General features: G+C 34.9%; 1 protein-coding gene across 3 annotated transcripts in view; it reads right to left on the bottom strand.

Annotated features, from left to right (window-relative positions):
* The window catches only part of UACA (uveal autoantigen with coiled-coil domains and ankyrin repeats), a 124384-nt gene that overhangs the window by 6294 nt on the left and 95000 nt on the right, over positions 1–23090 (bottom strand). For all 3 annotated transcript variants that reach the window (XM_079771271.1, XM_079771272.1, XM_079771273.1), the window contains 10 exons: positions 21404–21585; positions 20296–20333; positions 17523–17591; positions 15775–15882; positions 15217–15249; positions 14606–14704; positions 9243–9279; positions 7844–7896; positions 3384–6122; positions 1106–1258 (listed from right to left, as the gene is read on the bottom strand). In XM_079771271.1, the coding sequence (XP_079627397.1) occupies positions 1106–1258; positions 3384–6122; positions 7844–7896; positions 9243–9279; positions 14606–14704; positions 15217–15249; positions 15775–15882; positions 17523–17591; positions 20296–20333; positions 21404–21585 (3511 nt within the window). The remainder of the gene's footprint in view (positions 1–1105; positions 1259–3383; positions 6123–7843; positions 7897–9242; positions 9280–14605; positions 14705–15216; positions 15250–15774; positions 15883–17522; positions 17592–20295; positions 20334–21403; positions 21586–23090) is intronic.

Genomic DNA, 23090 nt, shown 5'->3' with positions numbered 1-23090 from the left:
TTCAAAAACAATTCATAACCAATACCTATAGAATAGGAAAATATTAGCAACAATTTACATTTGATTATGCTATGTTTTACTTAGCATTTCCATGCATATTACATTAGCTCATTCAATTAAAAAGCAAACAAACAAGTAATCAGTTTTTAATTATCCAATTATGGATGAAGAAGCCAAGTGTTAAGGCAAATGTTTCATATCACTTGCTTTTATTTATTATTATATTTTTAAATATATCTTTATTGATTTCAGAGAGGAAGGAAGATGGAGAGAGAGATAGAAACATCAATGATGAGAATCATTGATTGGCTACCTCCTGTACGCCCCACATTGGGGATCAAGCCCACAACCCCAGCATGTGCCCTTGACTGGAATCGAACCCAGGACCCTTCAGTCCGCAGGCCAACACTCTATTCACTGAGCCAAACCAGCCAGGGTTCATGTCACTTTCTTTTAAATGGCAGGGCTTAGAACTGAGCTCCCATCTTCAGCTTTTAAATCCAGATATTTCCTTTAATATATATATATTTATATTTATATTTATATTTATATTTATATTTATATATATATTTATAAAGATATAGGTACCTATATGGATATACTACATATCCAAATATTTTATTTTAATATATAATGATATAGAGCATAAAACCATAGGAATGCCTATCTTTACTCATAAAGATAAAAGATTATTTAAAAACTCCCTTTAGTTTAGTGGACCATTACTTTAGAGAGTGTGCTGCAGTTACCAGATTTGGAGTCAGCAAATCTCAGGATTAAATCCTAGCTGTATGACCCCAGGTATCAAGTATTTCCATCTTTGTTTCCTTACTAAGGATGTTAAATAGGGGAATAAAACTTTAAAGATTTTGATGAAGATAAAGTTTAAAGTATGTAAAACATGTAGTATAGTGCCTGGCGTGTCGTAGGCGCTAAATAAGGTATATTATACCACTAGTGAAAGTAACTTTTAGCAAAAAAGATTACCTTCTTGGATCTGAACACAGCCACAGGTCAATCTGATTTCTAAATAAGCTTTTATAAACAACAAGCTAACGTGACCCTGCATACAGCAGCACGAAGCCTGCTGGCCTGGGGTACTTACAGTCAGCTGCTGCTGCAGGGACCGTACTTGGTGCTGCAGAGTGTCAATCAGCTGGCTCTGTCTCTTGCTGGGACTCCCACTTGTATAGGTGAGCTGTGAAAGGCCGTTCAGTGCCTGTTTTAGTCTTTCTACATCATTAAGCAGCTCAGTTATCTTATAAAAAAAGAAAAAGTTGTGGGAAAAACATGTATTACTCATTTATAATGAACACTTTTACACAGTATATACAATATATTTAATTTCTGAATTATTTTTCTCTCAGGAATTCCTTACAAAAGCATTACAAAATTAAGAATGAATATGGGTATATACTAAGATTTGAGTGTGACCCCAGGCTTATTGTTAGATAACATGTAAGTACCTATGAAGTCAGATAGACTATATTCCAGGTCATTTGAAATATAGGAAGGTAGAGGAGGTTCTCTCCAACGAAGTTGAAAAGTAAAAAAAAAAAAAGCCAAAACCGGTTTGGCTCAGTGGATAGAGCGTCGGCCTGCGGACTCAAGGGTCCCAGGTTCGATTCCGGTCAAGGGCATGTACCTTGGTTGCGGGCACATCCCCAGTAGGGGGTGTGCAAGAGGCAGCTGATCGATGTTTCTCTCTCATCGATGTTTCTGACTCTCTATTCCCTCTCTCTTCCTCTCTGTAAAAAATCAATAAAATATATTTAAAAAAAAAAAGTGGCTCATGAATATCTAGCATTAACTTATGTGTTCTGTTCCTTTCAAGAACATATGATTTTAGACTACTTTGTCTTAAAAAGGGAAAAAACAGGGAGGTTGTTTAGCATAATGGGAAGAGCATAGGCTTTAAGCCTTTAAATTAGACCTGATGTTTATTAGCTGTGCAAGCTTGGCTCATTTCCTTTCTTTTTCTAAGCTTTAATTTCATTAACAGTGAAAGAGGGAAATTTTTTTATAGTTAAAAAAATCAAATTCGCCGAAACCGGTTTGGCTCAGTGGATAGAGCGTCGGCCTTCGGACTCAAGGGTCTCAGGTTCGATTCCGGTCAAGGGCATGTACCTTGGTTGCGGGCACATCCCCAGTAGGGGGTGTGCAAGAGGCAGCTGATTGATGTTTCTCTCTCATTGATGTTTCTAACTCTCTATCCCTCTCTCTTCCTCTCTGTAAAAAATCAATAAAATATATTAAAAAAAAATCAAATTCTATCATAAAGATATGCCTGGTACATAGTAAATACTCAATTAATGGCAACAATTATAACTAGATATTAATAACTTGCTATTATAACGATATATAGTTATATTCACAACTACCTTCCATTAACCATTTAAAGTCTGGGTCATCTGAGCAGAGGTGTCAGTATCTACATCTCTATGCTGAGGAGGGCTGGGGCCGTGTCTACTTTCACTCTGCTGTGTCCCCAGCACTGAGCATAGCACCTGGCATGCAGAAGGCATTTAATAATTATTTGTTGAACTGATAAAACTGCATTCAGTCTCCCTGATTTTTCATCTTCATAGTAAACACTTCATGCGACTCTCAGTTCTGCAAATATTGTTGAGCACCTATCATGCAAATTATAACAGGAGAATGAATGATAAGAAGAAAAGGTAAATTACAGTTTTTCTCCTAAAAACTGGTTGGGAAGATCAACCACATAATTTTGACACTGTAACATATATGTTTTAAGAGGATGGCAAAGCCAAAACATGTATTTTGGAAGAGGAAGAGTTTACTGTGGACTAGATTGGACAGGGAAGGATTTGGGAAGGAGGACAAGTGCTGACACGAGGATTAAGGAATTAACAGAATCTGACTCAGTACAAAGGAGGGCAGCACATTCTGGGCAAGGGAACCAGTCTTTGTAGAAAGGTATGGGGACAGAATGTACAGCCAGCTGGAGGGCTTGCCATACTGATACGGGTGAGTGCCAAGATTAAGTTTGGGGTGTTCCACAGCGTCCTTGGTTTCTTGCAGGCCAGAAACATGGCTTTTTCCCTCCCCTCCTCACCATTCTTCAGGTACCCCAAACCCATTGGATCCATTATGAGGTACATGAACCTTGAATCTCCCCATATTCCCTCAATTCTTGGCTGTACCAGCTGAGGAAACAAAATGCAAAATGCTTTTCATTTTTGTGTGACTATACTTTTTTTTCCCCAATTCTGAAATTTTTTGCACACCAGTAGTCAAACAGAAAGGTGGCATTTAATGGTCACTATGCTTCTGTAACCCTGTCTGTAGGATGCTAAAATAGTGCTCTGTTCTGCTCTGGGGTTTCCAATGCAAAGCCACGAAGATGACTCAGGGCCTACCTTATTATCTTTTGCTTCAATTTGCTTAGCAGATTCCTGTATTCTTGTCTGCAACTCTGTGATTGTTGATAAGGACTTATCGCATCGCTCCTGCTGATCCTTGATTTCTTGCTCAATGCTAAAGTGTAGTAATTCTTTATCACCTTTTGCAGATAGTTCCTTCTTTTTGGCATGCAAAACCTCCTCACATACTTCTTCATACTTTCTATTCAGTTTGGCCAGCTTTTCATTTAAGTTGGAAATCTGTGTCTCCAAATCACTTTTTGTTGCTTTATATTTAGACATATCCACTACCTCTCTTGCCTCTAATTTTTTTAATGCTTGTTTACTATTCTGAACCTCCGACTGAAGTTTGGAGATTTCTTCAGTTTTGTTTCGGTTTTCTTCTTCCTTGGCTCGCAAGGTAGCTTTTATAATTCCAACTTCTTTCTCAAATGCTTCCTTCATCTGCAAATGCTTGGCCAGGGGCACTGAAGAGTTCTTTTGGTTTTCCAGCAACTGATGCAGCTTGGTCACTGTCTGCTGCTCCTTCTCATAACACCTTTGCTTATTCTTCAATTCTTCCCTTAGAGTCTCAATTGTGCCATTAAGAGATTTTTCCAGGGCCTCTACCTGTTCCGATGGAACATACTGCTTTTGCAAAAGTGTCTGTGCTGTAAGGATGTCCGAAGTCTGTTTGGCATTTTCTTCTACTAGCTTCTCCTTCTCATTCTTTACCTCTGTGTATTTCTGTAACAGGTCTTTTAACTGTCTGTTCAGCTCTTCTGTTTTTCTGCTTAAAGCTCTTTCCATTTCATGAGAATTCTCAATGAGAACATTCTTATCCCTTAAATCCTTCTGAAGAGTGAAAATCTCCTCCTTTAACTTGTCATTCTCTTGTTTGCACTTCTTGTTCTCTTCGTCCCTGACATTATACTTTTGTGTCTGCTCTGATAACTGTTCTTTTAGTTCTTTCTCTATTGCCTTAAATTTTTTCTCACACTTTTCAAAGCTGGCAATTGGAGCATATTTTACTTTAATGCATTCTTGTATCGTGTCAAGTTCCTTTTTCTGGGCTTCAATTTCAGCATGCAGTGTCACAATCTCTTCTTGGCCTTTCTGGTAGTTGGCCAGTATTTCTGCACTATTCTCCTGTGCTTTTCTCATGCTCTTACTGACAGCACTCACCTTTTCCTCATGCTCTCTTAGGCTGATGTACTCAGCTTTCATTTGGTTCTGAGTGTTTTCCAGGTTTCTTCTTAATATTTCATTCTCATCTTTTATTTGCACAAGTTCTTTATTTACATGTTCAAATTTTTTCTTCACATCTAACAATTCTCTGTTAGTTTTATCTAATGTGCTACTTAGTGCAGTTTTAATCTCTTCATGGGTTTTAACTGGTACATACTGATTACTCATAGTCTTTTTCAAGTTGGTGTTTTCAGACATGAGTGAATATACTTTCTCTTGGTCTTCACCACATTTCTTATTAAGTTCAGAGAGCTGTTTTTTAAGTTCAACAATATTGGACTTCAGAGTCATCATCTCTTTTTCATGTTTCTCAGGAGGTATGAACATAGTTTCTAGGTGGTTAACATTTTTATTTAAACTGTCATTTTCCATCAGCAATTTCTCCATTTCCAACTTCTTTTCTGTGTATTTTTCTGTTACATCTAAAAGCTTTTTATTCAAATCATCAATAATTACATCATATGACTTTTTCATTTCTTCACTTACTTTTAAAGGAATGTAATGATTTTTCATTTCAGTTGTTAAGTTATGTACTTGTTGGTTGAGGAGCTTATTATCCAGATAAGCCTTTTCGATTTCCTTTTGTAAGGTCTGATTTTTGGATATTAACTCAGTGACCTTCTTCCCAAGTTCTCCTGACTTTTGTTCTAATCTGCTCTTGAGCTGCTCATGTTCCTCTGGTTTGACATGCTGAGAAATCTTAGCCTTAAAATTCTCAAGATCTCGCTTTAACTGTTTAATTTCACTAAGTGATTTTTCATATTCTCTTTCCATATCAACTAATTTTTTTGCCTTCTCATTTACTTCATTCGATAATAAGCTTTTCATGTTTTCAAATTTTTCTTTTGGAATGGAAAGGGCCAACTTTGCTAACAATTCTTTTAACTGGCCTTCCATCTCTGTGACCCTTCTCCCTTTCTTCTCTCGCTCCATTTCACACATACTGAATTCCTTCTGCAGTCGCTTATTTTCTTCTACCAGTTTGCCTTCATCCCGCTTAAACTCTTCTACTAACATCTCATTTTGTTTGATTTGGTTTCTTAATTTTCCCACTTCTGCTGAAGCACCTTCATACTTTGCTTTCATATCTTTCAACTGATCCTTTAGTTCCTCCATTAGTCTGTGATTCCCTGAAGCTGCTTCACTTGTAAGATGCTCTTTAAGGGCAAGAAAATGAGTCTGCATTTGTTTAACTTTCCCTTCTGACTCATACATTCTCTTCTGCACATCTTTTAATGCGTCTTCTAATTGCTTTATCTGTTCATCTGAATCCTCCTTGACCCTTTCACATTCTAATGCTAATGCTTTGCACTCAGCCACCTTGTGAGCCAGTTCATTTTGGAGCTTGAGTCGGTCCTGTTTTGCTGATTCACAGAAAGTTCTCATTGTTTCTAACTCTTTCTTTAAAATTTCGTTTTCAGAATATGAAGTTTGATTGGGTAAGGACAGCTCCAGTGGTCGTAACATAGATCTGCTTTGCATATGAGCTGGCACACCTGTGGAAGTACACTGAAAAAAGGAAAACAAAAAGATATCAATCACAAAAGCCTAAAGAAGATACTTATAAAGTACCCACATCATCAGTAGTCAAAGGGTTTCAGACTAGTATTTTGGAAAAATATGGGACTGATTTGTGAATTAAAAAAACAGTTCCTGGTATGATTTCCTAATACACACTTACGCAGTGACATTTTGAAAGACTATTCACATAAGTCTACGTCTAGCAGAACAAAGAAAACAGTTGTGGCCTCTGGAGACTATTTTCTCTTTCCCCATTCACAATACCTACCCCACACATGAATATCAACTCAGACAAAACACATTTATTACTGCTATGTTTTATGGCACATAATATGCTTAGAACTTCAAATCTGAAGCCATCAGGACCCTTGAAAAAAAGTGATATTATTTAATTTCTAATAAAGTATCTGACTTGTGAGTACCCTCATTGTTAACTGCAATATAAGGTTCTTAAGTTATAAAAATACCACCAAAATAAACCCAGCTATTGTGAGAGTGGTCAAGAGAATGTTAATCAACCCTCAAAAAGCCCACAAGTTTTCTTCTCGGAAATAAAGATATAAATTAGAACTTTGCATATAATCTTACTATAAAATTTGATTGACATCTTGTTCCCTCTATTAAATGTTGACAAAAAAGAAACATAATTAAACTCAGTGAAACAGTTCATAAATATCAGAACATAATCATGAAAGATTAAATTTATTTGTATTTTTTCCCATATAGCCAATTACAATAAGGACTCATTACAAGTACTAATTCATTGATAAAAGTGATGTGCTATGAGTACATTCCACTATTTTAGTATTGTTAGTTCAATCTACACTGCCTTCCTCTGGATCAAGAAGAAAATTAACAATATGAAATAATTTCCCAGCCTCAGTTTGCTTCTCATTATCATTCAATTTACCAATTATCTTTAGACTGAGACTACTATAATTTACCAACAAGTTATTTACACAGCTTCATAATTTCCATACTTATTTTATTATGGTTAAATATTACCTAATCTTCTTCAGTACTATTCAGTTGACTAATATCCATTCTCTCAACTTAGAATCTTAGAAAGATCTAAAATGATCGTAGACATTATGTACACTAATTCACTCTGCCCACAGATGAAGACATGAAAAAGGCCTTTGAAGCTCAAATATTTATCAGTTCTACAGTCCATAGGATGTACTAGGCATGTAAACCTTGTTTCTACTGCAAACTAAAAGTGAGGGACAGATAAAGAAGTAAGAAAATCAGACAATATTCCTTCGTGGAAGCTTTATTTGTTTTTTTTGTTTTTTTTTGTTTTTTGCTTTATTTGTTTTGAGGAGAATTTCTAAAACAGCATTTTTTGAAAGCAAGGAAAATTATATTGCAAAGTCAAAACAAATGACTTTTTAATTATTCATATCCGTCTTCCCCTTTTTATGGGAAAATATGAAGAGTTAACCATCTGCTATAACTGAGGCTTACTGTAAAGACCATGAAGTTGTAATTCAAATCTCTCATTTAAGCCACTGTCATCAAAAACACGCTAGGGGGCACCAGAAACAGCAATATCTACTTATATTAAAATTAAGGATGCCAAGACCAACTTACTTTTTTACAACGAAAACCATAGCCAATGCATATATTCTTGGTAAATATACAAGTTGTTCTCTTTTATAAAAGGCTGACATATTTTAATAAATTTTTAAATTAAAAAATAGTATTACCTGTGAGTCTGTCATGTACATTTGACCTTGTTTAAGAAGCATATCTTCTTTTCCTAAATAAATCCAAATAAATGATATGAACTTCATTATCCACACCAAAGTAGGCTAAGTATTAATTTGGTGTTATTATCTCCTTTATTTTTCAAACAAAAGAGAAGCATGAGTTACAGTATAAAATTATCCTTGATCTAAAATATTCATATTTTACCTTGTACACAAGGGAAGTACCCATATTCTTCTGAATAGATAATAAGTTCCCTTTTAGAAACATATAACACTGTGCCCCACCAGGGTGGCTCAGTGTTGAGTGTTGTCCTATGAAGCAGGAGGTCCCGGTTTGATTTCCGGTCAGGGCACATGTCAGGGTTGCAGGCTTGATACCCAGTGTGGGGGCATGAAGGAGGTAGCCAATCAATGATTCTTTCTCATCAGTGATGTTTCTATATCTCTCTCCCTCTCCCTTCCTCTCTGAAGTCAATTAGATATACATATTTATATGTATATACATATATATATAAAAAACTGTTGACTAAATAAGCTATATCCATATATATAAAAGCCTAAGCGACCGTTATGACCGGTCAACCAAATGACCAGTCAACTAGTCAATATGACACGCACTGACCACCAGGGGGCAGACGCTCAATGCAGGAACTGCCCCCTGGTGGTCAGTGCGCTCCCACAGCCAACCTCCCACAGTCCCTCCCCATAGCTGGCCGGCCCCAATAGACTGGCCCCGATCGGGACAGGGTGAGACGGCCCCGATCCGCCCCAATAGCCAGCCAAGCCGAGGGGCCCCACCCATGCACAAATTCGTGCACCGGGCCTCTAGTAATTATTATAAAATATGTATCTTAATCATATAAAAATAAAAATGTTCTTGCAATTTACAGGATAAATATTAATATTCAATGGGAAGCAAAAAATAGATATTCTAGAGAAACTGTTTAAAGTTGAAAAACAATACATAAAAGTGAAGATTAATTATGTATAGTCTTAAAATAAGTAATTGTTATGGAACTTCTAATTAATTTTAAAATTACCTGCATTGGGACTATATCCAAAGATTTCTCCACATCAGAAAACTATGTTTACTTCCATAAAAAACAAATCCCAAATATCACAAGATAAATGTCTATTAACTAACAAGGCAAATTTGGTAATTCATATTATATACAGTTTTTAAAACAGGGACTAAGGAAAGTCAGAGCCTCAGAGATGATCAGATTTTATGTTAGAGGCTATAACAGTTCCAGGTGTTGAGGTATAACACACAGGTAGTTGGATGATGTTTAGCGGCAGGAGTAGAATATACAGTTAGATAAAATAAATAGGCATAAGCATTCTTCTTTGATCAAACTGGGTGAACTGTAATGATAATCTACATTTTTATACTTACGGTTACTGAAATGACTTCCTGATCCTACATGATCACTCTGAAATCAAAAGTATAAATTAAAACATTTTAGGTGAATACTTCTTCATTTTGTTATATTTTATATCTACTTTAGCTCTAAACCATGTAGTCACTAAAACCACATTTTCAACATTCCTTGTTTCTCCTGAGTATTATTCTACTAGAACCACAAAGACACAGCACTAGCAGCAATTAGAGAGATAGGTTGGGGATGAACTATTTCACTAAGCATTTTAATAAAAGCAGCAAAGTGTTTCAAGGAAAAACTGTATTGCTCAAAAAAAAAAAGTGAGCTCCAAATGAATTAAAACAACTTTCAATGCATATTCTTTGCTGCTTCTTTTCCTCTAAAGAAGGAAATGCCACATTTGCACAATATTACTTAACACTACCTCATTAACTGTGAAATATTAATGTTAACTTCTTCTTTTAGAATTTATAGAATACCCATTACTTTTGAAAGCAAAAGGAGACAGATAGCAGGAAATGAAATTAAAGCAAAGACCTACACTCAGTAATAAACCCATCAATGCAACAGGAAAAGAAAAATAAAGAAACTTAAGATGCTCTGAATCAAAATATATTAGGATTGCTTCTTTTTTCAAGTAAGCCAAATACAAAGAATCTAGCATATAAATTTTAAAAATTATACCTTCAAGAGTGAAGATATGCAAATGTAGTTCATGTTGGTATATATGTGTGTATTCTACTAATAACTATAGGTCAAACTCTGATATAGGAGATCACAATAAAAATGGTCCTTTTTTAAATCCTCACCTGAGGATATGTTTATTGATTTTTTTAGAGAGAGAGAGAAACAAGTATTACAAGAAATGTTAAAGGGACTTCTTTAAAAATAAGGATAAAAAGAAATGTAAATATAATAAACTATCAACAACTCCATACCTATCAATGATCACTTTAAATGTAAATGATTAAATCGTCCAATCAAATAACACGAGGCAGCCAGTCCTAAGAGGGTAATTCATAGCAATACAGGTCTACCTCAAGAATCAAGAATAATGTCAAATAAACAATCTAACCTTCCATCTAAAGAAACTAGAAAAAGAACAAAGAAAGCCCAAAGTGAGCAGAAGGAAGGAAATAATAAAGATCTGAGTGTAAATAAACAAAGTGCAGTCTCAAAAACAACACAAAAGATCAATGCAACCAAGAGCTGGTTCTTTGAAAATTAAACAAAATGGATAAACCATTCATCAGACTCATCAAGAAAAAAGAGAAAACCCAAATAAAATCAGAAATGAGAAGTTACAACTGACACCACAGAAATATAAAGGATTATAAGAAAATAGTATGAACAATTATATGCCAACAAACTAGACAATCTGGAAGAAATCTTTAAATTCCAAAAAAATATACAATCTTCCAAGACTGAATCAAGAAGAAACAGAAAATCTGAACAGACCGATTACAACCAATAAAATCAATAATCAAAAAAATCCCAACAAACAAAAGTCTCCGAATGACTTCACATTTGAATTTACCAAACACTGAAAGAAGAATTAACACCTACCCTTCTCAAACTATTCCAAAAAAATTCAAGGGATGGAAAGACTCCCAACCTCATTTTATGAAGTCATTATTATCCTGATTCTAAACCAAAGACATTACAAAAAAAATTGTAAGACAATACACATGATGAACAGAGATACAAAGATCCTCAACAATATATTAGCATATCATATCCAGCAATATATAAAAAAGATCATACACCATTACCGGTGGGATTTGTTTCTGGGATGCAAGGTTGATTCAATAATTGCAAATCAATTAACATGACACTCTACATAACCAAAATGAAGGATAAAAATCACATTATCATATCAATAAATGCAGGAAAAGAATTTGATAAAATCTAGCATTCTTTTATGATAAAAGTTCTCAGCAAAGTGGGAAGAAAGGAAACATATCTCAATATAATTAAGACCATGTATGACAAACCCACAGTTAACATCATATTCAATGGGGAAAAGCTAAAAGTATTTTCCTTAAGATAAGGAACAAGACAGAGATGTCCACTTTCATTACTTTTATTCAGCATAGTATTAAAAGTCCTAGTCACAGCACTCAGACAAAAAAAGAAAGAGAGAAAGGAAGAAAGGAAGAAAGAAAGGAAGGAAGGAAGGAAGGAAGGAAGGAAGGAAGGAAGGAAGGAAGGAAGGAAGGAAGGAAGGAAGGAAGGAAGGAAGAAAGAAATTGGAAAGACACCCAAATTAGAAAGGAAGAAATAAAAATTTCATTATCTGCACATGAAATGATACTATATATAGATAACCCTAAAGATTCCTTCAAGAAACTACCAGAACTGATAAATGATTCAGTAAAGTAGCAAGACAAAAATAAATATTTAGAAATTGGTTGCATTTTTATTTACTAATAATGAACTATCAGAAAGAGAAATTAAGAAAATCCCACTTACAAGTGCATCAAAAAATAAAATACCTAGATATAAAGTTAACCAAGGGGGTAAAAGAACAGTACTCAAAAGGTTATACGAAATTGAAGAAAATACAAATAAATTGAAGTATATACTGTGTTAATAGAACGGAAGAATTAACATCATTAAAATGTCCACACCATCTAAAGCTATATATAGATTCAATGCAATCCCCATCAAAATACTAATGGCATTTTTCACAGAATTATAACAAATAATCCAAAAATTTACATGGAACCACAAAAGAACCCGAATTGCTACAGTAATCTTGAGAAAGAAGAAGAAACTTGAAGGTGATGTAACTGGTATCAAATTATACAAGACTATAGTAATCAAATAAGCATGGTACTGCCATAAAAACAGACATATAGATCAAGGAAACAGAATAGAGAGCCCAGAAATAAACATACCTACATAGTCAACTAATATATGAAAAGGAAGCAAGAACATACAATGAGGTCTATTCAATAAATGGAGGCAAGAACATACAAAGACAGTCTATTCAATAAATGGAGTTGGGAAAATGGGACAGATACACGCAAAATAAATAAATAAATAAATAAAACTGGACCACTTTCTTGCACCAGATACAAGAATAAACTCAAAATAGATTAGAGAATTAAATGTAAGACTCAAAACCATAAAACGCCTAGAAAGAAATATGGGCAGTAAAATCTGTGACATTTCTCTTAGCAATACTTATACATCTCCCCAAGCAAGGGAAACAAAAGAAAAATAAGGAAATGGGACTACATCAAACTAAAATGGTTTTTCACAGCAAAGGAAACCATCAAAGAATTGAAAAGACAAACGACTGAATGGAAGAAGATGTTAGCCAATGACACATCTGATAAGGGGTTAATATCCAAAATTGATAAAAAACTTATATAACTTAACACCAAAAAACCCCCACCAAAACCCGCAATCTATTTAAAAAAATGGGCAGAGGACCTGAATAGATAATTCTCCAAAGAGGACATACAGACATATGAAAAGATATTCCATGTCACTAATCAGCAGAGAAATAAAAATTAAAACCACAATGAGACATCACAGCTGTCAGAATGGCTATCATCAATAAATCAACAAACAACAAATGTTGGTGAGAACATGGAAAAAAGGGAACCCTCCTGCACTCTTAGTAAGAATGCAGATTGTTGCAGCTACTCTGAAAAAAGCATGCAGAATCCTCAAAAAATTTAAAATAGAACTACCTTATGACCCAGTAATTCCACTTCTGGTTATATGTCCAAAGAAACCTAAAACACTAATTTGAAAAGATATATGCACTCCTATGTTCACTGCAGCATTATTTACAATAGCAAAGATCTGGAAGCAACTCAAGTGCCCATCAGTACCAGTAGAGGAGGGGATAAAGATGATGTAGTACATATGTACAATGAAATATGACTTGGCTATAAAAAAGGATGAAATCTTACTGTCTATGACAAACATGGATGGAGCTAAAGAGTATTGTGCTAAGTGAAATAAGTCAGACAGAGAAAGACAAATACCAAATGATTTCTCTTGTATGTGGAATATAAAGAACAAAATAAACAAACAAAACAGAAACAGTCATAGATGCAGAGAACAAACTAATGGTTCCAGTGGGGAAAGGGGTTGGGAGGCACAGTGAAAAAGGTGATTATAAATTGGTAACTACAAAATACTCATGCGGATGTAAAGTACAGCATAAGTCAATAATATTGTAATAACTATGTATGGTACTAGGTGGGTATTTGAATTATCAGGGGGATCACTTCGTAAATTATATAATTGTCTAACCACTTTGCTGTATGTCTGAAACTAATATAAAGTAATATAATTTTTTAAAAAATCAAAAAAGAGCCAAAACCGGTTTGGCTCAGTGGATAGAGCATCGACCTGCGGACTCAAGGGTCCCAGGTTCGATTCCGGTCAAGGGCATGTACCTTGGTTGCGGGCACATCCCCAGTAGGGGGTGTGCAGAAGGCAGCTGATCGATGTTTCTCTCTCATCGATGTTTCTAGCTCTCTATCCCTCTCTCTTCCTCTCTGTAAAACATCAATAAAAAAAAAAAAGAAAAAAAAAAGAAAAAAAATTACCTTTGCTATGTTCTTTGGAGCTATATTCCCCAATAAAAATGAAGATTCACACTAAATAAGTCACCCTCTCAGTGAGCCCCAGTGATATATTTTATGACCTTGCAAAATGAATATCTGTAGTTAAAAGTCAGGAGAGTAGTCACCCTTGGTGCACTCCGCAAGTGTGAGGAGGCTTTTGGATACTGATAATGCTCTTTCTTGATCCTAAGAATTTGTAAAAATTCTTCAACTTATACACTTGATCATGTGTGCTTTTTAATATTTCAATAAAAAGTCTTAAAAAAAAAAAACATGGCCTTGCAGAAACTAAAAGTTAACTGATCCAACCAAAGACAAGTATGTGATCTGAGCCTTTTTAACACCCTATTCTTCACCAAACAATGTGCTCTACTTAATCCACATATGTACAAATTTTTTTCTGAGATAATCTTAATACCACTTTTCATTGATATGATATTTTGTTATTATTGCTATCATAATCATTGCAAATTTATAGGCAAATATATTAAGTCTTTAAATGGTTAGCATGGAAATGAGGAGAAACTAGAACTGAACTAAATGTCTGTTACATGCTAGTCAATTTCAAAGATCTCATTTAACCTTTCCAACAACTCTGGAAAAAGGCAGAATTACTACAATTTTGTCAAAATGTAACAACCTCAGAAATTTTTAATAAAAAAACTGCCCAAAGTCAATTTATTTAAACTATAAAGAAAAGAATGATAATGCAAATTCAAGTCTGACTCCAAGTCCTTTAACACTACCCATTATGAGATATATGAAATAATTTAAGCTTTCTATACCTCAAAATATTTATATCTATTTTTCAGAGCCTCAATAGCTCTCAAACTTTCTTCATGTTGCTTTTCTTTAGCCACCAAAAGGGACTTCAGCTTTTCTTTCTGAAATGAAAAGGAATCAATACAGAACAAAATCACACTGTGCTTGAAACTGGGTTAAAAATATGTTTTAGGAAACATGAATTAGAATTACTTTGAGGACTGCAGTTAATGAATTCTCTAGCCTAGTAGATTTGTAACTATTAGTAGAGTTGAAATTTCTATAAATATACTAATAAAATATACAATATATACAAACAATATTATGAAAATGTCAAATTTCTATTTGTCTTAAATCTTACTTCCTTTAAAATGTTTTGAATTTCAAATCTTTTCATGAAAGCTTCACAGAAAATGAGATCTTCAGAGGCATTAACAACAAAATATCAATGATAATCCATGCCACTATATTTAAAACATACTTTTACGGTCACATGTAGGTTCTGTTACCCTTTGAGCAATAAACAGAAATAGAACCCTGGTCTCCATCTCAATTCATGACTTAAATCTATACTGAAGTATCATCTTCAATTATATAACATCGCACAGTTTTAAAGTAGAATTTATCCTCCTACCTCACTTTCCAGATCATCAGCAACCATTACTTCCTAAATTAAAAGAAGAATAAATGTATTTTCATTTTTTACAGTTTATTTGAAAAAACTTGAGCTTGGTAAATATCTTTTAAAAGAACTGGCACATGTCTTTAAGAGTGGAACAAGGATGCCCATCCTTACTGTCTGCTGTCTGAGAGATCAGTCACTCTTCTCACTCTGCAGGCTTGGGAGCATCTCTGATTCTTCTGGGCACCATCAACTATCAACACCTACTTGCTCTTCCTTCTCACATTTTCTGTCTACTCCTTCCTCTCCAATCCAACAGCCCCAACTAATAGTTCAGTTGTTTGTTACTACTACATACAAACAGTATTCTCTGTTATTATATCAGACATTAAAAGTTTCATGTAAAGGTCCCAGTGAGATAGAACTTTCCTCAAGGCAATAACATGATTTTAGTTCCCTCAGCACCCAGCACCCTGACTTGATGTGACAGGCAATTATTAACAATTTATTACCGATGGTAATCACTGGTAGCAAATAGTTTTGGATTTTTTTATTATGCAGATTATTTACCTCATTCAGCTGTAGCTGTAAACCATTGACTTTATCCAATAATATTCTCTGTTCTTGCTGAATTTTTCTCAACCTTTCTTTCAAATCTCCATTTTCAATCTGCAGATCCTTAAATAGTAAAGATAGTTAAGTGCTAGACCAACCTTAAAAGAGCAATTCTTATGAAAGAATTTTATTCTATATCCTATATAATAAAGAGCTAATATGCAAATGGTCATCACAACCTCACACCCTCCTGCCAGAACTGCTCAGACACTCAACATTGGGGAGAGAGGAATGGGGACCAGCCAGGCACAAATGAGCTTGCAAGAGAGGAATGGGGACCAGACAGGCTGCGGCCTGGGAGAGGGACAAGCCACCCACCCTGCAGTCTCAGGTGAAGCCGCCCACCCATGATCCCCTGCAGCTGCAGCCAGCCCAGGCAAAGCCGGCCTGGGTTCTGGGTGCCTGCGGCCAGCCAGAGGAAGGGAAGCCTGGGTCCCGGGTGTCTGTGACTGGTCAGAGGAGGAAATCCTGGGTCCCGGGTGCAGGGGGAGGCAGAGGTGGTTAAGGGCAATCAGGCCAGCAGGGGAGCAATTAGGGACGATCAGGCCGGTAGAGGAGCAGTTAGGGGCAATCAGGCAGGCAGGCAGAGGTGGTTAGGGGAGATCAGGCAGGCAGAGGGGTTAGGGGCGATCAGGCAGGTGAGCAGTTAGGAGCCAGCAGTACCGGATTGTGAGAGGCAGTCGGACATCCCCCCGAGGGGTCTAGATTGGAGAGGGTGCAGGCGGGGCTGAGAAACCCTCTTCCTCCCCCCCCCCCTGTGCACAAATTTCATGCACCAGGCCTCTAGTATACATATATAAAAGGGCTTTAACTACAAAATTCAATAATTTCAATGACATTCAAATGATTTAAATCCATAGATCAAAAATAATAACACAGAAAATTACAGTCTTATGATATCCAATAAATACAAGTCTATACAAGACAGCAAACCATTATGATTCTAATAAAAAGTAAAAGCATCATCTGGAAAAAGGATATAGCAGAATATGCCATTTTAACTTTTGTTTAACACCCTTCACATTTACAAGACTATTCTTCTTAATGTTTTTGTTATGTCCCACTTTCTTAACACTACATAGTAAATGATAAAACCCAAATAAAATACTTTTGTTTTAGCATATGGAAAATAGCCATTCAAATACCATTATATTCTAATGGTATTTCAGTTGTAAGATAAACCATTCAATTATAGGATTTTCTTCCAACATAAGCCACATAATAATTATTTGAACACTGACAAACATAAAAGGTAAAAAGTGCTATGTCATTAACAAAATTATTTTTCATAATCAATATAAAAATACTTTCAGAAGAAGTTCAAATTTTATTTATTTACATTAACAACCATCATTTTATCACTATAATTAATTACCTAAAATAAATAGCAATTTATGATTTAGGCCCCAAACAGATATATTTAAATGAACAAAAAATTATGTGAAGTTGTTAAATTATTTGCTTCCTATTCTATATTAAAGCAATACTTTCTGTAGATAATACTGACCCAAACTTTCATATCAAAAGTTAATTCTTTCAGAAGGAACTGGATAAGAAAATAGAATCAGAAAACCTATCAAGCTACCTTTGCTTCCCTCATTCATTTCCCCCCATTTTTGTTCCATCTCCCCACCCACCCCACTACAAAAATACACATTGAAATTCTTTGCAAAAGAAGCTACCAATTTTCCCCCCTCTTTTACCTGAATGCTTTGGTGCTCCCTCTGATTTGACTTCATATTTACTTCATCTAGCATGTGTGTCAAATTTCGCTTTGGTAAAACAAAAGAGAACACAGGTTAGCAAGTATGAGAATACAGAAATATACATTTTCCTCAATAGGCAATAAAGCCAATTAGTGAATTTCAGTTTATCTAACATTAAATTTTGGTGTACATAATTTTGGTGTACATAATTAAAACTCCAAGTGGAAAGCATCTTTAAGGATACTGGTTTTAAATAAATCAATTTTAAAATACTATAAAACACACAATTTAAAATCCTTATTGTTAAAGATTTATTTTAACCAAAGTCACCAAAATGTGAGAGACTTTGTACTAGACATAAAGCTAGAGTTGTGCCATAAAAACACCATTAATCATTCCCAAAGAAAGAATTTAGACTTTAAAACAAGGACGAGGAGATACATAATGTTGAAAGAAAATATGAAAATTATTTCTTTCTTGTGAGCACTTTAACACTACCCAGGTATGAAATAAAATACTAATGGCGTGGTAAGTAAGACAGACAATACTCTGACCAGCGCTATGTAAAAGATCTCTAGTGACTTGGTTGGGTATGTGTTGTTTTGTACACTTACTGCTTTCAAACCTTATTCCAGCTTAGAGATCTGCTTTAATAAAAACATAATTATTAAACAAGAGAACAACCACCTTTTTTTCACCCAAACTGACTTTTAAATCAACACAATAATTTAGACAGCCATTTCTTCTATTTGAGAGCTAAGGAAAAAAAAAAAAAAGCTAGTGCTTTAATTCTGTAAGATAATTTTTTTTATGTTTTATATTATTTATTGAGTTTTATTTAACCAAGTGTTTAAACTATCGTTCTAACAAGTTTGGATTTAGATTTACAGGGACAAGTTCCCATTAAAAAAATATTCTGTAATTACAATTTGGCCCAAACTACATTTCTAGCCTCTGACCTTCTACCAAAGAACTGTTCTTCCTATGGAATCTGGCCAATCTCATCCCACTTTCATCCCCTGCCTTCCCTTCAGAGGGTCCTTTCATAACCTGGCACCTGGTCACCTGCCCTGTCACTTCCCCTGCTCCATGAAGTGCATATCACTCCTGTCACTCTGGCCTTGTTAAACATGCATCTTCATCAGGGGTGTGCATTTGCCATTTCCTCTCTGAGTGAGACATCTTCAACAGAGCCCTGTGGCTCCCTCTTCACTTCCTTCAGATCTCTGCTCAAATGTCACTTCCTGGAAGAGTCCTTTGTTTGACCACACAATCTAAAACAATTCCTTGCCTCTCCCTCTTCATCTCCTAACCCTGTTCCACTGTTCTTCAAAGCATCTGTTATGATCCTAAATACTTGTCTACCTATCAGTCATCTCTCTCACTAGGCTAAGAGTTAGTTCCATGAGTCAGAAACTTTAACACTATGATCTCCCCATCACTTAGAAGAGTAATTGGCATATAACAGGTGCTCTACAAATATCTGTTAAGCAAACTGAAATTAAGTTTTATTTTTTAAACTATCCTGTAGACTTCTTGGTAACAGGGATTATATGCCCTTTAGTACTGGAATATATTCTATTTACAGAATATATTTTTAATGTATTCAATAAAAATGGAAGTAAATGAGTTTTACAGTTCCTAGCAGAATATTAACTCCATGTATTCTTTTAGATGAACACTAAGAAGAATATCATTCATATATTAACATTCAATAGTTCTTTAGAGAGCTGTATATTTCAGAAATCATTTTTCTCGGATTCTATGTAAGATGGCTGGTACAGACACAACAGTGCACACTTTATTTCACTCTACCCCCCACTTAGGTTATCTGAGGAACGAGAGAGAAGGTTGACACAGTTGCTCCAAATGGAAAAGAAAAGTGACAGCAGACACGACCCATGCATGAATGTATTACTTAATTCTGATGGATAAAATGGGAAACATGCTTTAATATAGCTTTCAGATTCAGGTGAGAGGTAGGGAAATGATGCAGAATGATGATCAGAATTGCTCAGAAGGTACCTGATTACTTTCTCTTCGGGGTTTGCAAGTGCTCAGGTTCCTCTCACTGGAGGAAAGCTGAAAGTCTGGAAGGAAACAGCCAGCAGAAGAGGAAAGCTGCCTACACTAGCTTTGAGCAAGATGGAGAGAGTGCCGCAAACCAACCCCACTGTAGCTCCAAGAGATTAGGGCAAAATGATGACACTTACTGAGACTAGGTCACAAAACCAGTGTTAAATAGTGACTTGATAACAAAATTAGTGAGAGGTATGAATTATTTCATGTCTGGTGTTGTTTTTTTAAGAAAAGCCCTCATTAAGTTAAATATATACAGAGGAAAAGGGAATCAAAATATTAAGAGTACTATTGAAATCACAATATATAATCAATTTTGAGCTCTGTTTTCTTCATTTCTTATTATGTTGGAAGAATTTTGCCAAAAACAGTAAACACATGATCCATTATTAGGGGAGAATAGGAAAAATCGGCTATGACCTGCCAGGCTAAAATACATCATTTAAGAATCTCAACAAAGTGTAGTATCTCATACTTCAAAGGGCTGGATGTTGGTCAGCAATCAGGAGGTTACTTATTTCTCATTGGATATATTCATTGTAATTAAAATCCATTGTCTCAAGCTGAGTGATAGTATTTAGATAAAACCTCCAGATCTTAATACCTAAGTTTTATATTGGCATGATTAACTGAGCAGAGAGAGAAGAACCCATTTAAACTCAAAACAGTTATGTATAATCTTAAGATCTACCTGTTGTATTGATGGTCCTTTCTTCCAAAGTTCTCTCCCTGAAGATTTAAAGAGATGAGGAAGAGAAACAGTGAAACAGCAGGTTAACTCAGGTGGATATGAATTCCCTAACTATACAATTGAGTTCATATGAAAAAAACTAAATTTTAAGTTTCCTCTTTTACAGTTCAAGTAATAGTGAAATATCATTTTTGCATCTCAAATTGGCAAAGTTTGGTGGGTTTTTTTTGCTATGACAATACCCAGGTAGATAATATTCAATGCTAGGGAGGGAAGATAGGTGAATAATGCAATATAAAAAACGCTCCTTAATTGAAAAGCAATTTGTCAATATACAATAAAAGCTTAAACAAATGTGGATACCCTGAAACCCCATGATTCAATTTATAGGAATTGATCCTAAGGTTATAATAAAAATATGCTGAAATAATTATGCATAAGGACAGTCACTAAATTACTATTTATATTAGTAAAAAATAAAAACAACTTTAATGACACCTATAGAAAATTGCATAATTAAATTTAACTTAAATAGATGAAATTTTATGCATCAATAAAAATATCATAAAAAATATTTATGAGGGAAAAGCCTATAAAATATATTACACTTCTAGTAATCTACAGTCCACTCCAGGTGACCTCGATTCCATGCACAGGGAGAAGAGTGCAAGGATAGGCTCAAAACGTAAACAGAGGCTCCAATGTAGAAGCATGAGTGACTAATTTTATTTGTTGTACTTTTCTGAATTTTCCAATTTCTCTTTAATAAGCACAGAAAAATACTTGGCACAAGTATTCAATAAATACTGAGTGAATATTTTATATACAGGTTTGAACAATGATTCTTTAAAATTTTAAGTATAAAAGTTAAGAGTTTCATCCCCCCAAATATATATATAATTAAAACACTTGCTTTGACCTTTATACTCAGTTCATAAATTATTCCACAGTATAGTAGGCTTTACTGATAAACTAAACAATATTTGCAACACATACTGCCTCAGTAACGAATATTTTGCTTCTTACAAACTGTAGTTCTACCACCTAAATCTTTAAAAGCTGCTCCTTATTATTCTGGACTTTTCTAGTTAGAGAAAACTTCTGGTACCTTTGTTGGTATTTTCCGATGCAGTCTTCAATAAGGTTAGAATGTCAAGATTGTCACCAATTCTTGCATAGTAAGAACTATCATGGCCAAGGGCATCCAGCAAGTTTATATCAGCACCATTTTTAATTAAGACTTCTACAGCATCTTTGCAACCATATTCACAACCTAACATGAGAGCAGTTCTGAAAGGAAGATGGAGAATAAAAAAACCTTGAGACAGATCTAAGAAAATACTTTAGAAACCTTCTTCCAGAGCCCCCATTTCTAACGAACAATCACTACTTTAAAAAGTCATCCTTATTAAAGATTCAAATTTCACTCTGTTTTAATCTTATATTTTTACTTCACTGCATTTATAAAAAAATTTGCTCTGTGTTTTAGTTTGCAGAGCTGAAGTATTTTATCACTGTATATACATTTGTTACCTACTTCTACTCCCAAACTAACTCCCTTTATTCCTGTCCTACTATGTCCTACAAGTAAATTACCACAGATATCATCCACAACTGGTACTATCACCCCACCAGCTCAAAACCTACAACAATAAACCCAAACTATTCAAGTCCCTTCATGAACTGAACCACAAGCAAACTTCCCCAATGAATCCCTTCTACACCAAACAAAACAAGAACCAAATTCCTGTTCCTCATTTATTGTTTAGAAGAGCCTTGCTTCTCCTGCCTGGAGACTTTCACATCTTCAACACCGAATTTTAAAACTTGCCTACTCAAGTAAACCTTCCTCGATTAACCCCATTAACATGGGCTACTGGTTTATTCTGCCATCACAGAATCATCAGCACTAAACACTTAACAGTATATCGGCAAATAGTAATAATGTAACAAAATAATTAAATCATCATGCAAATTTAGAAGGATCCTAGCAATTATTGTGCCCAATTCTCTATTTTTATTGCTGAGGAAACTAACACCTAATGAAATGAAGTGAGTTTTCTTATATCTAACTGTCTTCAATTGTGAATATTGAATTTCATAAGGAAACTGATTCTTGCTTTACTCCACTAGTTATGTTCTAATTCTCTTTTATACTCTCTAATAGTTACTGGTATACAATTTTATATAAAACAGGCATTAACAAAACTTTCGTTATTGAGGGAAAATGCTAAATATAGATAGGGCAGTGAATAAAAAGAAACTTGAACACAATGTCAGAACCTAAGATTTTAATTTATTTTTAAAACCATCTGCTAGTTACTCTATATAATGCACACTGCCCTACCTCATTGTTTTGGGTTTTTTTTTTGGAGGGGGGAGGAGGAGAAATTCCAATTTAAAAAAAAAAATAACAGAGACAAACATGCTTGGGAAAATATAAGAGCAATAAAAAATAAATAAAGCTTTATACATGGATCAACCAGATCATCCCTCTCTCTGATACTAAAATTTATTTTTAAGACATACTTGGAACCAGATTATAATATTTAAAGTAATACAAAAAGCCACTTTCTTAATAATCACGCCAATGATTTAAATTATTCAACTAGCCGAAACCGGTTTGGCTCAGTGGATAGAGCGTCGGTCTGCGGACTGAAGGGTCCCAGGTTCGATTCCGGTCAAGGGCATGTACCTTGGTTGCGGGCACATCCCCAATAGGAGGTGTGCAGGAGGCAGCTGATCGATGTTTCTCTCTCATCGATGTTTCTAGCTCTCTATCCCTCTCCCCTCCT

Source organism: Cnephaeus nilssonii (assembly GCF_951640355.1).
Source record: "Cnephaeus nilssonii genome assembly, chromosome: 1".
Taxonomy (NCBI): domain Eukaryota; kingdom Metazoa; phylum Chordata; class Mammalia; order Chiroptera; family Vespertilionidae; genus Cnephaeus; species Cnephaeus nilssonii.
The sequence above is the reverse complement of the archived record's forward strand: the minus strand, read 5'-3'. Positions and strand labels throughout refer to the sequence as shown.